General features: G+C 32.2%; 1 protein-coding gene across 1 annotated transcript in view; it reads left to right on the top strand.

Annotated features, from left to right (window-relative positions):
- Positions 1-7,931: 7,931 nt before the first annotated feature.
- ROBO1 (roundabout guidance receptor 1) overlaps positions 7,932-18,766 on the top strand; it is a 587,021-nt gene continuing 576,186 nt past the window's right edge. Inside the window, exon 1 of the mRNA XM_074192255.1 lies at positions 7,932-8,088. Coding sequence (XP_074048356.1) covers positions 7,947-8,088 — 142 coding nt within the window. The 5' untranslated portion in view covers positions 7,932-7,946. The remainder of the gene's footprint in view (positions 8,089-18,766) is intronic.

Below are 18,766 nucleotides of genomic sequence, written 5' to 3'. Positions count from 1 at the left end.
TTTGTCTGTATTAAGATTATTTATTATTGTGATCTAAAATTTTAGATTTTTTTTTCCTTAATATACTGATGAAAATAATTTTTCTCAGCATTTCTATCATAGAATATTTAACATCTCTGAAATATGATATTATATTTGCTCCATGGCCTGGTACTGATTGACAAGACAATTCAAAAAGGTTTTTATTCAAGCTATCTCCCCAAAATATCACTATCCAATCTTAAATTACATTGGCATGTGTCACTGATTTTTTAAATTAACTATTACAGAAATAAACACACCTCAAAATCTATATAAATGGATATATGTATACACATTTGTATACACACCCTCACCAAAATGTTTTAGCTTTTTTCAACCTGCTTAGGTTCCCAACCTAAATTGATAAAGGGATATTACTTACCTAGATTTCCCTATCCCAGTGAAATCATAGGTCCAGGCCCTATTTCTCTTCCCTAGATTCTATTTATTTTTCCTTTTTTGTTCTTTCAGGTTCAAGAGAATGAATAAGGTAGCACTTACTTCACAAACATTTTAATCTCACTGAATAAAGATGAAGTTTGACTTTTGGCTTAATTTGATAATTTTCAGATTTGTAACACAAGTTTAATTTTTTTTAAACTTGATTTTGCAATTCTTTACCTAGGTTTCTAATTAAATATGTTTAGTACTCCATTTAGAGTTGGCCATTCTCTGCATTCCTCTTGATTAGTAGAAAAGAATCAATGTGAATTGATCCAATTTGTAGAACACAATTCTCATATTGATAGGAGTTTATATTCATTTGCTTTTCCCTAATCTTTTATTTATGGTCATCTTTAAAATGTCAATTCATTCTGTAGCTCAAAAGTACTATAGTCTGATCACTGCAAAGTGATCATTGGATTTAGATTTAGAAGGGAACATAGAGGTCCTCTAGTTCATTTCTCATTTAACAATTGAAGAAACTGAGACCTGGGAATGTGATATGTCCAAGATCACAGAGAGAGTTAGAAATAGAGTTGGAAATGGAACCCAGGTCCTCTTTTCCAAATCCAGCTCTCTTTCCTCATTGTCATATTAATAACATAAATCTATCAGAGAAATAAATATAGATACAGAATACTTGCAGCCAAAATAAAGCAAAAGAAAAAATTCACACACACATATATGGATATAGATATATATTATCTATATTGTATATTTATATCTATGTGCACATGTATATAAATGTAGATGAAATGTAAAAATTACAATAAAAAGTCATCTCAATTTTTTGAATAAAAGAGCTAGATCCCAGAGAGAATATTGACTACAATATATGTTCATATTATTCAAGTTGACACTATTGAAAGTTATAATTATATGTAAAATATGATCATTGATTCCAGTCTAATGGATACAGACAAATTCAAGAAATATGACCACTTCACAGGATTCATTAGTTGGTAATCACTGCAAATGTTATTACATGTGTTCCATAAAATAAGTTTGTGTTTTTTAGGAGGGGAGGTTGCTTATTTTAGTTTGTCCAGAAAATTGTCACAAGGGGAAACTTTATTTATGTGCTTCATAGAACTTCAAAGTGTTTAAGATGCAAAGTATCTTAAAGATAATAAAGAATATGATTATGATGGAATACTACTGTGCTCTAAGAAATGATGAGCTGGATGATCTTAGAAAAACACGAATAGACTTGCACAAAATATTGAAGAGTGAAATGAGCAGAACCAAAGGAAGACTGTATGCAGTAACAATAATAATGCTTCAAGAACAACTTTGAATGATTAAGTCATTTTGACTTTTATAAATACCCAAATTAACCTCAAAGTATATATGAATAAAGACATTATCTGCAACCAGAGAAAGAATAAATCTATAGAATTATATATATATATATATATATAGGCTTAATATGCATATATACATATTTTTGTCTAATGATAAGTATTTCTATGGTGGAAGGGGAAGGGAAGAAAAACGGAAAAAAGAAAGTTACACAATAATCTAATATATATTTAAAAGGAATAGCAAGTTGTTAATAATAGAGTTGATCAAATAGCTAATTGGGATCAGTGATTGAAAAGAATAGTACAGTTTATTTTTAATAAGCTATAGGAATTTTCAGGACATATATATATGTATATATATTCATAAATATATCAAAATCACAAATTCTTATATTATCCTAAATGGTTGTTGTTCTTTGTTCTTGAAGAGAATCAAAATGACTTCAATATGTTAGACAAGTTGCAGTGTGTCTAACTGTGACTGGTCAGACCAATACAAGCTTGGAATGCTCTACTACAGGTCAGACACAAATCAGTTTTTCAAAGACATGTGAATGTGTTTTTATTGATTCTTCCTACCATCATGTGTGAACCATCATAAAACAGTCTTTTAGGCAAGTGTACATTTGGCATTCAAATGTGGTCAGACCATCAGAGTTGTGCTCTCTTCAGTAGAGTTTGAATGTTTATTATCCTAAAGATAATGGAATATATAAAATTCAGACTATAGAGTATATCGAAAATAATTATATTATTTTCATGTTTTGTGTCTAATAAGGTTGAGCTTTAATTAGATTCCTTAGAAGCAGCAGAAAGTCACCTGATCAGGTTCTCAAACAATTCCAACATATCACCTCTCTAACCTGCCATGATGACACTTTGTAGATAGCCTTCAGAAAATAACAATATCAGATTCCTGCTATCTGGATAACTGAGATGAATGACAATTATGTACATATTAAGAGGGCCTAGAAAGGAGGGATGATGCAGTTTCTAATCACCTGACTGCAGCAGCAGACCTCTTTACATAAATTGATACTTTACCTGGATCCAGTTTTCCAATGCTGGCATTGTTGAAGAAAAAACTCCTTGCCTCTACCCCAATTCATAACCCAAAGCAATCAATGCCTGGTTCAAAATTTCTCTATGCCTAAAACTTGCCTTCACACTTGTGAATTTCAGTATTCATACTGATAACCTCTCAAATATCTTAATTTCCAAGTTCCTCAAACATATCAAATCCTATGACCTAATCCTTTACTTCTCCTCAGGTAAATACACAGGTGGTCATATAATCTTACCATCACTCATGGGGTTCCACTTCCATGTCCAAGAACTCAATAATTCAATTTTCTAATCATAATCTTTTATCATTCCATCTCTATGCTTCTTTTAAACTTATCCATCATCCTTTCCAGGATATCCTTTCCTTCTACTGTTCAATACTTTCATAGACCATCATTGCTTTGATGATATTCTCTTCCCTTACAAATCATGGCCTGTTAAAAAACCTTGAAGTCTAAATCAGCTACCACTTTTGTGTCTTTTATTCCCTGCCTATCCCTGCTGACACCTTTCCAAAGTCGAGCACTTTATTACTCACATCATCTGCTTTTTATTTTTTCCTCCTGCTCATGAGGCTATTAATGAAGATGTCTGATGAAGTCAGGAAGCTATGCTGACTGGGGACATTATAAATATATGCTATTTAAATCACCCTGGAACCTCACTGCAACAAAGTAAAATTTTGGCACTTCCCTAATAAATTCTGAATCTCAGTTATGATTATGGTTGCTCCCAACCTTCTTTTTTCACCTCTCACCTGCAGCCCCACGCAGCAAATCTCTCTCTCTCTCTCTCTGTCTCTCTCTGTCTCTCTCTCTCTCTTCTCTCTCCCCCTCTCTCCCTTTCTCCCTCTCTCCATCTCTCCCTCTCTCCCTCTCTCCATCTCTCCCTCTCTCCCTCTCCCTCTTTTTCTGCTTAAGACCTCTCTTCATACTACACCAAAAGGTCATTTACCAGTGCTCCTTCTTTCCTTTATCTTCATCTCATATCCCTTTTACATCATTCCCTTATGTTCTACTTCACTCTCACCTGATGAAACATGTTCTTTCCAAGGACAAATCTGCTCCATAGCTGGCATGGAACATGTAAACAAGTCTATTCATCTATCTATCTATGGATATAGATAAATAGATATATGTGTGTGTATGAACATACACACACACATATACTTATGTGCTGTGTGTTATCTTAGATGTCCATATGTTTATCAGGAATATGCTTTGACCTACTTCTCAACTGAATTTGAGGCATTTTAATACAAATAAGTTTATTGTAAATTATAGTGTCTGAAAAATACGATTTACATCATTTTTTCATCATAGCAGCTGCAAAGTCTAATCCAGGGATATAAGTTACTTTATTTTATGTTGGACACTGTAGAAGTTATCAATTCCTGAGAACCTCTTGGCTAAGAATGGCCCAAGACATTTTTCTGTCAGTCTTTTACTCATCCATTTAGTCTGGTTAAGATTCAGTTCTAAAAACTGGAGATATCAAGATCACCCATACACATTATAGAGAATTGCATATTGAGTAATTGTTTGACTCATTAAATTTGACTATTGAATGTTCACAAGCACTATCAGTATATCCTCTAAATAAAACCAAAGGAAACCCTTAGAATTCGTCTATAATCTACATGTAATTAGTCAAATTTTAATTTGAGCTGCTGCTGTTTTTTGTTTGGCAGTCAATAATGGAAGGAACTGAGAAACTAGAAAAATGGGGAAAAGAAAGAATGTTTAGTTTTCACCAATAACTAAAATAATAAATATCATAATGCTTTTGTGCACCTCAAAAAAAAGACTTTATCTTAAATCTGTGTGTAATAGTTTGTTGAATACTGAATACAAAGGAATAATAGGAAGGCAACAATTGCCCTAGTGCTATTTCTTTCAGATTCCCATGGAAATAGCTGGAAAAAATGAGAATAACATCAGCATCATCATTTCCATATGTATATATCACTTTACATCTTGCAAATGCTTCACATACAGTATTAATTGAATTTAGTTCTAAAAACAACTCTGAAATGTTGTACATATATTATACTCATTTTATAGATTAGAAACCTGAGGAACAAAAAGAGATTAAATGATTTGTTCCAAAATGGCACAACTAATAATTGACCTAGTTGGTTTCAAAGTTAAGATTTCTGATTATAAATCCAATATTCTTCTCCTTAGATCACAGTTCCTAAGAAGTACAATGACCCTGGTAGCTAAAAGACAATGCTAGGCACATAAAAGTCATTTCATAAATGTTCATTGATTATCATTTCTCCTTTCTCGATTTCCTTTTCCAGAGTATGATCATGAAGTTAATTCCTAAATTGCTAGGGTCAAATGAAGTACTGGAAGAGAAAAGTTCAGTTCTTTCTTAATGGGTGTACAAAATTTGAACCATATCTTAATGAATTTAGCTACAACAGTTTTATCCTTAGTTGAGTGCAATAGCTTGGCAGTAAATATAATGAAATAAAGTTAGGAAATATTTATAACTGACTATATTTTAAGGCATAAATTTATTTAGCTTCTATAAGCATTGTGAAATTTATTTTATTTATACTTAGATAATTTGAAGTTTGTAAATCTACATGTAGTATATTGCCCCAGAAGGGTCTGAAAATTGGATTTCATTATTTTCATTTAAAAATAATTAATCATTGCAAAAGAGGCCTATATATATATATATATATGTATATGTATATATATACACACACAAACACACATGTTTGTGTGTGTGTGTATGCCATATAAGGGTAGCTAGGTGGTGCAATGGAGATAGCACTGACCCCATTGGAGTCAAGAGAACAGGAATTCAAATCCAACCTCAGACACTTGACTCAAACTAGCTGTGCAACCTTAGGCAAGTCACTTAAACCTGATTACCTTGCATCTGGAGCCAACTCCAGTCATTCTGATTGATATCTATCCACTGGACTCAGATGACTCTGGAGGAGAAAGTGAGGCTGGTGACTTAGCATAGCACTCCCTCACTCAAATCCAATTCATGTGCTTGTCATGAAATCACTTCCCTAATGTTGTGGTCTTCTTTGAAAAATAAAAGACAGGGGGAACTAGGTGGTGCAGTGGATAGAGCACTGGCCCTGGAGTCAGGAGTACTTGAGTTCAAATCTGACCTCAGACATTTAAAAATTACCTAGCTATGTGGCCTTGGGCAAGCCACTAAACCCCATTGCCTTGCAAAAAAAAACCTAAAGAAAAGAAAATGAAATACAAATATTAATGCCATAAATTAACTTTTAAACATGAAACTTCCTGGATAAGTCGTGTTTGTTTGGTCATTAAAAAGTCACATTTAAATGAACATCTATCATTTGTCTTTTTAAACCAGATTCTTCTATTTGAATATTCTGTCTAACCAAGAATACTTTATTTGTGGCAAAATTATACCAGTGACATCCCTTTAAGTACATGCAAGCAAAAAAAAATCCATTTCACTTTGCTTAATTGATGTGATTTAAAACTCTAACCCAATCAACCCAATCAACACATGCATACAAATAAGTTACTAATCTGATGAGACAGAATGTTGATTCTTCTCTCTGTTGACTTTGGATAAATTTTTTAAATAATAAATATAATATCCACCATAATTGAGATTTAAAAATTGCCTAATAAACATTTTTCTTCCTATCTGCCTTAAACACAAATCTGAAATTTTTTAAATTATTCTTTACATCACGTGAATTATGTGACATGAGGTGGAAATACTGATACTGATACTCACCAGAAAGAGTATATAGCAAGTGGATTTAGTATAAGGCATGTTTCATTTTCTTCTAAATACATGAAACTCTTAAAGTTGGCTAGGCCAATAAGCCAAGGTTTATGGAAGCCATTTAAAAACTGAATGGAATTAGTTATTTAATCTTTGGACCCAAAATGAATTTCTTGCCTGATGCTTTTAGAAAGGCATTAACTAGTTTTATACCCTGCCTTATTGAAAGGAATCTTTTTTTCCAATAGTGAACAGCTGTGCTTTCTTCCTCCTCCTCCTCAGTGCTTAGAAATCCTAGTTAGATATTGTGTAAAGATTGCAAGGAGTTCCTCATCCTTAATGATCAACTATTTACTAGGTGGTCCTCTTTTTAGTAAGAAATGTGCTTGATCTTTTTTTTTACCATATCTAAAATCTCATAAGTATAATGTACCTATCTACACTAATTGTATTTATCTGGACTAATAGATGTACTGTGGCTAATGATTGTGTACTAAAGAAATACAATTTTGGAAAGTTTTGAGCATATATGCTTTCTTTTTTCTGGATTTTCAAAGTTTTATTTTTACTTGAAATTTTAAGAAAGAAAATTAATTTGAAAATTTAAGAGTATTAAGGAAAAGGATGCCAAAATACAAGAAAAATAGAATCAGAAGAAATTGCTATTATTATTATCATTATTATTATTAATTATTATTATCTTGTTGGAGCACTGAATGCTGTGCTTTAATGTTTTTCTTATCCAAATCAATTGAAAATTAAATGTTGTTTTGTCCATGCATTAAGCCCAGGAAATATTTACTGAGCCTTTAAAATATTAAACTCTAGTTTCTTAAACATGTGATCTTCCCCTTTTTTCTCCCTGCCTCCAAAAGAAGGTATGTCACTTTTATCAACCCTTCCTTTCATTTGACAAGACACTGTTTCACCCACACTTTTAGAACACTACCCCTCCCTAAAAGAGGAAAAATCCCCTGTGTCTGTAATTGCCAGGAGATGAAGCGATGATAGGGAGTGATCACAGTCAATAGCTTTGATTAACAATAAGGTAGAAAATTAGCAATGCTAGCATTCAGCTAGCCTGCCTTCTCTTTCCCATATGCTCCCCACAGCCTGTGCTGACTGCTGCACAGGAGGCAGTCGGAGCTCTGCACAAGCTTTGAATTAACAGCAATGGTGCAGTAAAAAACTACTGAAAAACCAAGATTGAATAGGAAAAGGCCACAGAAATTATAAATGATGGCACTGAAATTTTTACAGAGCTTGATATGCCACAGGCGATGTGAGGATGAAGTTTGTTGTATGTTGTCCCTGTGTGTCTTCCTGGTATATGTGGATTTGCTTGTGTCTGGACATATTATTATCGAAATGGCAACTACTGTTACTACTGTGACCCCAACAGCAGCTATGGTGTTGTTTCCGACAGCCTCTGAAGACCTAGAGAGGGGAACCGACAACGGGACACCACTCCCCAGCTCTGATAATGATGACAATTCTCTGGGCTACACAGGTAGAGTGTATCTTTCCAAAATATTAATAATCCCATCTCTCTTCAACTTCATCAGTCATCAACCACCTGTATAAAATTATTTAACCATCCTTACTGCTAAATAGCTCCAAACAGAAATTGTGTTATGATACTCATGCTTTAAAATTCATCCAATAACCTGGAAATAATGATGCTGAAGGAAATTATTTTGACAAACTACATATGAAAACTATGTTTATTCTTAGCATTTGTTTTTGTTACTTGAAAAACAAATGTTGATTGGGTCAAAGCTTTTTTTATTATAAATGTTTTTGGGAGAATGATAATTTGTAACAGATCATGCAAATCTTTGATTTAACTGGAGCAAATAAGAAAAAAAGTTTTTATTAAAAATCATTTATTTTCAAATCAAAGTCATTTGCACATTTCTTATTTATTGCACTGCCTACTAACATCTTAATATTGTTCTTGGCATGACTAATATTGTCTCTAAATGATACCATATCCATGAACCACCATCTCTTAAATACATGTGTACACAGATGTATACATGTGCACAGACATATACATAATAAATTAACTCACTGAATGCATTGAAAAAACTCAACTAAATGTTTTGAAAATGTACGTGTATGAAAGCCATGGTTACTTTTCTATGAAATCTCTTTCAATACAATGCTAAAAGTAAGTGGGGGAAAAGACAAATTTCAAATAGTAATTTAGATATGGGCAAACCATAATTTATAATTAAGTGTATGATTCAGAAATTATATCATAGTCCTATTATTAGTAACAAACCTTATTTATACCAAGGTTACCCTGGTATACTTCAGTAACTATTTCTTAGACTACTTCTCAGTAGATTGGATAACAAAGAGAGAAAAATGTTCACTGTTGATATTGCTACTATTATCCTGGTAATCATATGAAGTATTTAGAGAGAGAAAAATATAAATGTTGAAATTTCACTTGGGAACAAAATAACATTTTAGATACAGCTTCATTCCCTTCCTAAAAACATTTTCTTGGTTTCTCTCTTTTCTTCCCACTCAAAAGTTGAGGTTTGATTCAACTTGATGTCATGTACAAAATAAAATACTTCATGTATTTATTTTTATACACTTTTTTCCTTCCCACAGATATCATCATTTCTCAGTCTTTTGTAGTTTTTCTCCCAAAACACAAACTGAATCTTCATTTGGGAGTAAATTCTGCATATCTTCAACTAGAATCTTTAGAAGTTCTGAATTCTATTTCTTAATGCTATGACTTTAAGATCACTTCTTATTGGTACAAGTATGAATCAAAAACAAATTATGCTTTACACAAACTTTGAATTTTCTATATAATTTTCAATATAATTTCAATATAATAACGATATTGTCTATTTAGATACAAAATATTTGATCTTTCTCTATAATGGAATGTCCACAGCTTTCATAAGAGCATTGTATAGTAGAATTAAGACAATTTTAAAATATATGAAAACATAAAAGTAGCTTTTCCTTCATTGTAATTTATCATTTTATCCTCAGATACTTTTTGGTCATTGCACTTAGTTCATTGAAATGGGATCAATGAGTTATCAATATTTATAATCTTAAAAATGCAAAGAATAGATTTATTCCTTCCAGGTAATTAACTTATAAAACTACTCAATATTTAACATGTGACTTATTTAAAACAAGGCCAATTTAATGCAATGTGATTATAAAACAACATTATAAATTACTCTGTACCTGAGGCCAGTAATAATTCATGATAGGCCAATAGTAAAAAAAATGTTTATTGAGTTAATTCTAGAACAGTTATTAAGAGACTGGGTTTTTTCCCAGTGTGAATTGTGAATTGTCCATGCCATATCTTTCTTCCCTTCCTCCCTCTCTTAAGCATTTCTTTTCTCGTTACAACCTCATTTCCTAGGAGAATGCTTTTAACTATACTCATAAATGATTGGGTTGACACTATCTGTGTAATACAGACTATAAAGGCTCATTGACAAGAGTTAAAAATAATTGACAACATTTATGGATGTTACTTCTTTATTTAAAATAAGAATGTCCAAAATATTTCAGTACTTAAATTTACAGTTTTAAATGAATCAGCAAATATATAAAACAATTGATAGATCTATGATATTGACAATGGTTCATGAAAATAATTTCTGAAAACATGGAAATTCTGCTTGTGTCTCTTTATTCCTAACATAAACTGAGGAACTGTTATATATTTTACTTTCTTTTTTTGTAAGCAATTCTTACTTTCATAAATCTGATATTTGTAATCTTTCTTGATGTCCTTTCTCCTCTAAACTTCTACCATAATGGTTCATAGATTCCAAAGCAAAAATAAAAGCTTCCCAGAGGCATCTTTCCAAATAAAGACAAAAATCATCCCCAACACAGAAAATCTAACAGTCCTCAAAAGAAGTCAAAATAATTTCAAGAGTTTTTCAAATTCTATATTCATTCCAAACAGTTTTCCTTTTAGTTACATCACTAAAAAGTGCATCATTTTCACAAGTTTTTCAGTACAACATATGCTATGGTCACCCAGCCAAATATAATCTTCACTATCAAATTGATACATCAAGGTAAAAGTTATAGGTCTCATTATGAGCACAATTTAAAAATACAAGTATATGACTTAATTCTCTACATTATGGAATGAATAAATGTAAGCTTATAAATTTAATTCTTCATTGCTTTTATTCATAAATTTAGAGAAATACAGAAATTTCATCAGTATTTAAATTATACCTATATATAGGTGACCAGGAGGTGTAATTTCTTGGTGATTTAGAGTAGAATGTAAAGATTGATCCCTTTCCCACAGTCATACATATCCATCCCTCTACAACTGATAAGAAATGTAGTACTCTGAAAGCTGAATAGCATTAAAGTACTGCAGTGTTACAGAATGATCAGGGTTTACAGAGATTTCAAAGGTGATAGCATGATGTTGTTGAAGTGTATTTTTAAATTATCGAAAAGCAAGTAACCCATTTCCTGGATGATGGTTCATAAGCATCAAGTTTCAGTTGGTAGAGTAGATAATTTTTGAACCATTATTTTATTAGGTTCAAGATCATATTCCAAAATTCCTGTGATAATTATTATTAGTCAATGGGGGATATTTAAGGAGTCTTTTTTAAAATAGTAATTATTTATAGGTTTCTGCTAGTCTACAAATTTACAAAACTGAGGAGAGGGGTAAAAAGTGTAGTTTTAAAAAACAGATCTCTTTAAATGTCAGAAACATAGCTGTTTTCTTCTTAAACTATGTTCAAAACTTTTGTTAAGGGGTGGGGAGGAAAGAGTATTAGATTCAAGATGAGATTGACCATGAGAAAAAAAGGGAAATACTAAAGATAGGAAGGTACTAGGGAGAATCCTGATAATCACTCTTCTACTATAGAAAAGTGCAGACATAACCTCAAGATCATTAGCCTGTAGGATGTCAAAACAATCTTAGAGTAACTATCAATTATGGTTTAGTCCTCTCTCTCTCTCTCTCTTTCTTCCCTGCCATACCAGGCATTTGTTTTAGGGAGATAGATTAAGTTTCTTACATATTACATACTAACTAAACAGTTTAGGCTAGTTTAGAATTCTATTCACTCTATTGCTTCTAAAACTTGGAGATGTGTAATGTATGCATAATTAAAAAGTTCTAAAAATTTCCATAGAGGAAAAAAAAGGAAATTAATCCCCTTGGATAATCCATAAAAAGAAAATAACATAAAATATGCCAAATTATAAAAGGATCTGCATAATTATTCAGCTATTGCTATATTAATATTATTATTAATGTTAATATTAATAATATACTAAGGATTAATAAAAATTATAGATTAAGAATTCAAATGTAGATTAAGAATGCAGACTAAATTTGACTTTCATTTCCCTGCACTCTCAATTCTGTCCTTATATAATTTAAAGATAAATTTTAAGCCCAATTTAAACACAATTGTGTTTAGTTTTTAAATTAAATTTAAAAACAAATATTAAACACAGATGTATATCAGGGATTTAGATACTATTTGAGACCATCCACATGGTCCAAAAAAATGAATTTACAAATTCTTGGAAAAATTTAGTGATACAGGAATGATTATCATTCATCAGTCAGTAAGCATTTATTAAGAATGTGTTAGAGGGGCAGCTAGGTGGCACAGTAGATAGAGCACTGGCCCTGGAGTCAGGAGAACCTGAGCTCAAATCTGGCCTCAGACACTTAATAAATACCTAGTTTGTGGCCTTGGGCAAGCTATTTAATCCCATTTGCCTTGCAAAGAAGAAGAAGAAGAAGAAGAAGAAGAAGAAGAAGAAGAAGAAGAAGAAGAAGAAGAAGAAGAAGAAGAAGAAGAAGAAGAAGAAGAAGAAGAAGAAGAAGAAGAATGTGTTAGAAACTATACTATACTGGAGATAAAAGGAAAACCCAAAATACAATCCTTGCTCTAAAAAGTCGACATTATAATGGGCAATTTATATGATGCAAATTACTATGTAGAGGCAGCTAAGTGGCACAGTAGATGGAGCACCAGTGCTGGACTCAGGAGGACCTAAGTTCAAATGTGACCTCAGACACTTAATACTTACCTAGCTATGTGACTTTGGGCAAGTCACATAACCCATTGCCTTGCAAAAAAAAAAATCCCTGCTCAAACAATAAAAAATAAATAAATTACTATGTACCTAAATGATATTTTTAGATAAATGGAAGCTAATCTCAGACAGAAGAGAATTAGGAAAAAGAACATCAGAAAAGAATCTTCTGTAGAAGAATTGGTGGTGAAGCTTAAACAGAACCAGAGAAGGTAAGAGTCAGAAGTGAGGAAAGAAAGAGATGATGAGGGACAGTCAATTAATACAAAAGCAGAGAATCAAGTAAGGGAATGCTGTGTCTGAGGAGTTAACTGAATTATGATAGGTCTATCATAGCATGTATATGTAGACTGGAAAGGGTCCTGATTTAAAGACGGTATGCCAAGTATTTTCTGGGTCTTAAAATCAGTGTCAGGCTGCTACATTCACACTGCATACAGCTACGTGACAACAGTGGACTTAGTTCAGCTCTTGGAGTCAGGAAAACCTGAATTCAAATCTTACCTCAGACACTTGCTAACTCTATAACCCTGAACAAGTCACTTAACATCTATGTACCTTTGCTAACTCATCTGTAACATAGGGACAATAAATAGAACCTATCTCATAAGGGTTGTGATCATCAAATAAGTCAGCATATAATGTGTTTACAAGCTTTAACGTGCTATATAAATGCCAACTATTTTTATTATTATAATCTCCTCAGACATCAAAGGAATACTCTCTCCTTTCCACATTGTCACTTATGACATGCTATTTAGCAGAAAGATATAAGCTAAAGAAGTGTTGCCTATCCTGATTCTGCAACTGTAGTTGCAGAAGCTACTGTCCATCACTTAGTTAGCCAACCAGAATTAACTACAAAATGTCAAAGCATGTTCCAAAGTCACCCCAAGGGACTTCTGCAGAAGATGAATCTTGGTGGAAATGCTCAAGCAGCATAGATCTGAACTGTAGTGCACTAGGGTAATATGGTATCCAAGCTAAGTATAGCACCATTATGAGGAACTCCCAAATTTAAGGAAGGGCGAACTGGGTCGGATCAGAAAGGGAGCAACTCAAAGCCACCTTCCAGATTGGTACGTGAATCAGGCCCCTGAATGACCACTGTAACTCCAGGCTAGGAAAGAAAAGGAAATCGAGTCTCAGACAAAATAAAACAAACAAAAAAAGTCAATACCTCTCCATATACAAATTCAATTCACCAGTAAGTTTTTAAGATATTACAATCATGTAAGAACAAATTATTTTAAGAGAGCATTGTCTAGAATAAGTTTTGTATTGAGCTTAGCTCCATACTATCACAGTACAAATAGGAATGAATGAGGTGTATTTATTTAAAAATATCAGAATCCCAGATCTTTACCCAAAATTCTGGTTTTTACATTATAGTATCTATGTTTCTTACATAATTTGTTCAAATTTTTGAAATGTTTAAGGAAAAATACTCTTCTCGGATTTCAAAATTGCTTTACCTCTTCTCCTTAAGTCAATTATAACACCATTTTAAAAGAGGAATGCGAAAGAATAAGTATTTAAATGACTCCTTCTTTGTGCCTGACACTGTATTAAGCACTTTTTTTACAAATAGCTCATCTGATCCTCACTAAAAAAAATAAAACATAAAGAAGATTCTGTTATTATTCCCCTTTTACAGTTGAAGAAACTACGATAAACAAAGAATAAATGACTAGCCCAAAGACACACAACTAGAAAGTGTTTAAGATTGAATTTGAACCCAGATCTTTCTGGCTTCAGGCACAATATTCTATTCTCTCATTGCACCACCTAGAGAAACTTCCCTAGAAAAATTCATATTGTAACAAAGTTTTATAAATATGTCATGTAATTAAACTATCCTAGAAGTATTAAAAATAGCTTTTAATGTACTATATTATCCACAGTTATAGGAAATACTAACCACTTAAAATAATTTTGCATTAGGACAGTGTTATATATACCTTCTTTTAATAATACGTTGGTATTTAAGATTCATTAAAATATAAAAACAGTAGTTGATTTATTGATGGAATTTTGATAACACAATTAAAATGTTGACAAATCTAATCTTTAGCCCAAAGGCTATTCTGTATAATCATGATGGAATGTCTATTTTCTATGATTCAATATTATAAATAGAAATGAATGAAACTGAAAAAACAAACTTGCTAATCTAATGATTATTAGGAGCATTCATGTTCCAAAAGTTCCTAAAGTTGCTAATCTAATGATCACTAGGAACATTACATTAAAATAATAAAATATGAGAGGCAGGGGGCAGCTAGTTGCCGCATTGGATAGAGCACTGACCCTGGAGTCAGGAGGACCTGAGTTCAAATCCAGCCTCAGACACTTAATAATTGCCTAGCTGTGTAGCCTTGGGCAAGTCACTCTTAACCCCATTACCATGAATGAATGAATGAATGAATGAATGAATGAGGAGCAGTTAAGTGGTGCAGTGGATAGTGCACCACCCCTGGAGTCAGGAGGACCTGAGTTCAAATGCGACCTCAGACACTAGATAATTAGTTGTATGACCTTGGGCAAGTCACTTAACCTGGTTACCTTGCAAAAAAACAGAAATAAAATAAAATAATAAAAAATTGCTATAATGTAGAGCTTAATAAAATTGTGCAACTTAATATTTCCCACAGGGACTTAATAGATGCTCAAACTCTGAATTTAGAGATTAAATCCTTTTAATAAATAAATCAAAAGCAGTTGTTTTTAATTTCAAATTATTTACTTTAAGAAGAGAAAATTCAAATTCCTTAAAGTAAATAATTATGAGAAAAGTGTCTTGATATTTTAATAGCTTAATATCATCCAGAGTCCTTGTAATCAGGTAAATTTTATGTTATTTTCTTCCAAGGAGCTCTTTTGTTTTTTTTCCCTTCTCTGATTCCAATTATCTCTTATCGGCTATGATGCAAGAACCATAGGCATAGGGAATATTAAAATTAGTTGGTAACAAAATTTTGTAAATCTTCATTCTTCCTCTATCACTCTGTTAAAACACTCTGTCTTGACCTCCAGTTTGACCTGGGCCACCTCATTGGTAAGGCAAGCTATGTTTGCAGGTGCTGAAACAACATACAAGATCACCCAGACTGGAGACCTCTCCCCAAAAGGCAAGCTCCCCAATTCAGGACTTGAGTAACTCCCAAGTCACCACCTTTTTCCATGGGTTCCTGAGGGTGGAATTTAAAGATATTTGGGGTGATGCTCTGGTTCTTTGTTATTTCTTTTGCCTTCAGACTTCTGCTTAACCTGGCAGCTGGCCTACCAAGATTAATGAGCAATCCAAGTTTTTTTTTTCTTTAATCTCTCCTTAACTTCTCAATCACTTTCTTTTGTGTTGTAACTTCTTTTTAATATATCTCTATTTTCTTTTTACACCTGCATTCCTGGGTCAAGTAGTGATTATTCACTGGAAATCCCGATCTGCTAGAGCTATGCTTTCTATGCACAGATTACATTTCTCCAAGGTGTAATAGCAACAGAATGAGTAGAAATTATAATCTACTCCAAAATGTTTAATGACTATAAAGCAAACCAACTCTCCCCAAAATGTCTACCATGCAACCAAGTATATTGAACTACAGGGGACCAGGTTAGTTGGGGGGAGGGAGAGTTGGTTAGTTAATAATAATGACTAATTATGATTTTTCATTCTGAGATTATTTGACATCCTACAGACTGATGCTTTGGAGGATACATGCATACTTCTCAACAGCTGGAAAATGATGTCATGGCTTTCCTAAAGCTTTTTTCCATCTTTCCTATTCCCTTTTATTCCTAGGGTCAATCCAAAACTGAATCTTCCTCCATTCCCTACTGTAAAGACAATGAGAATTCATGGACTGATTTTCTTATATACTGTTAACTTTATAAACTCTGTATTTCTTTTCTTTTTCAAGTTATAATGAAAAACATGATATATACTGTTAGCCACCTTGGGGAAAATGCTATCAAGTGATGTAGCTTGTCCCTCTAACATCTAACTAAGTCACCTGGGGAAAATATTTTGTCAAATCATGTAACGTCCCCATAATATCTAATTAAGCACTTCTGTACCTCCACATTAATATCCCTTCTTCATAAAGATCCCTTCTTCTTAAATAAGCAAAAAAATGGCCATTGGTCTTGATTTTATTGACTTTTATCCTCCCTATGTCATATCATAACCATGTGTTCAAACCTCCCTAAAAAATAGAACAATTGCATTTATTCACATGATTAATTTAAACCCACATAAAAAGTTGCTGAGTTCCAAAATAAATGAGAAATATTTATTTTTAGCAATGATGTTCTAATTAAATCATTGTCATAAGACAAACAATATTCACAATGGATAACTGTTAACATGATTAAAAAGTAAAAAATATAAATAATTGAGAAGTAATATTGCCTTTATAAATCCTCGAATTTGGAAGATTTTGAAGTCAATAGTCATAATATCTCTCCTGTTAAATGGGTTACTTTTAGCTAAATCTCAAGTTATGTTTGAATTGAATTTTTTTTAAAGTAGGCATATGAAAAATAATTTGCTAATTAATTTTAAGAACCTATTATATTCTATTTTATTTCTTGCAAATTTGTTTAACCAATTTATTTTCTTTAAATCTTAGAACAGAAAAATATTTCATTATCATGTTATTTAAGTAAACTTTTTTGGTTATCGTATTTTTGTTGAACTGAACCATTTTTACAGAATTTTAAATTTAGAAAGCATCTGAGTATCCATCTAATCCAATACCAAAAAGAATCTCTACTAAAATTTAACTGACAAATAGTTTTCCAGATTGTGCTTGAAGATCTTACAGATAGGGAATTCCTCACCTCTCAAGGCAATCGACTATAATTTTCAATGGTGCTAAATTTGAAAAACACGTTCTATAATTTCTCCCTATATCTCATATATTGCCTGTTTGTTTTGGTTTGGATGCCTGAATCATTTACTTTGGATTCCATGGTACTATCAACTTCTCTTAAAAGGAATATTATGAGGGAAAAAATGAATTGCTTGAATCAAACAACTTATTAAAATTTACTTGAGAAATAATGCTAATGTAAATGAAGTAGTCCCACTGTTACCAAAATAAATTATTTCAATTCTATTCATGTTTATTGAGTCTAATCCTCTAATTTAATGGGAAATAGCAGGTATATTTTTTTCTGGAATAGGAGCTGCAGAAATTTTGTCCTTTCCAATGTCCATATAAAATTTCTAGAAATCACATGCAAGATATAACAAAAGATAGAAAACAAAGTAAGAAAGAACACTTACAAAATTCACAAAAAAAGTTAGACAGCAGGTAATCTAACAAAAAACCATGTGAATGCTGGGAAAATATATGGGTGTGAAAAGATAATTCATGTAAAAGAACAGTCATGTCTTAAGAAAAACAACATAAAATTAAGGAATCGAGGTTTATCCTTATGCTTTGAAGATAATTGTTAATTTAAGAATATATATCTTCATTAGCACACTCAATATTTAAAAAAAACTATTTGGGGGGATAGCTAGGTGGTTCAGTGGATAGATCACCAGCCCTGAAGTCAGAAGTACCTAAGTTCAAATCTGGCCTCAGACACTTAATAATTGCCTAGCTGTGTGACCTTGGGCAAGTCACATAACTCCATTTGCCTTGCAAAAACCTAAAAAGAAAAAACTATTGGGCAAGGGTAAAAACAAAATATTTACTGATTATTTCTCTGTTGGGAAGCAATATACAAACATGTGAAATTCAAAGATAATACTTGTAAATTCAGAATATGTTTTTATTTGCATGTTTATAACAATGATTTATTACTGACTAAAAGTAGTTAGAGCAGTGGATAAAGCTCGGCTCTTAGAGTCAAGAATACCTGAGATCAAAACCAATCTCCATTCGAAACTACCTATGTAAAACTAGGCAAGATACTTAACCACTATCTGAATCAGTTTCCCCAAATCAAAAATGGGGTGCCCATCTCCCAGAGTTATTGTGAGACTCAATGAGATTATATATATATAAACATTTAGTATAAAATGGGTCTTAATGTTTATTCCATTCCCCTATAAATATCATCCATTTAGGCAATATAAT

This window comes from Macrotis lagotis, chromosome 6 (genome assembly GCF_037893015.1).
Source record: "Macrotis lagotis isolate mMagLag1 chromosome 6, bilby.v1.9.chrom.fasta, whole genome shotgun sequence".
In the NCBI taxonomy this organism is placed as follows: Eukaryota; Metazoa; Chordata; class Mammalia; order Peramelemorphia; family Peramelidae; genus Macrotis; species Macrotis lagotis.
The sequence above is the reverse complement of the archived record's forward strand: the minus strand, read 5'-3'. Positions and strand labels throughout refer to the sequence as shown.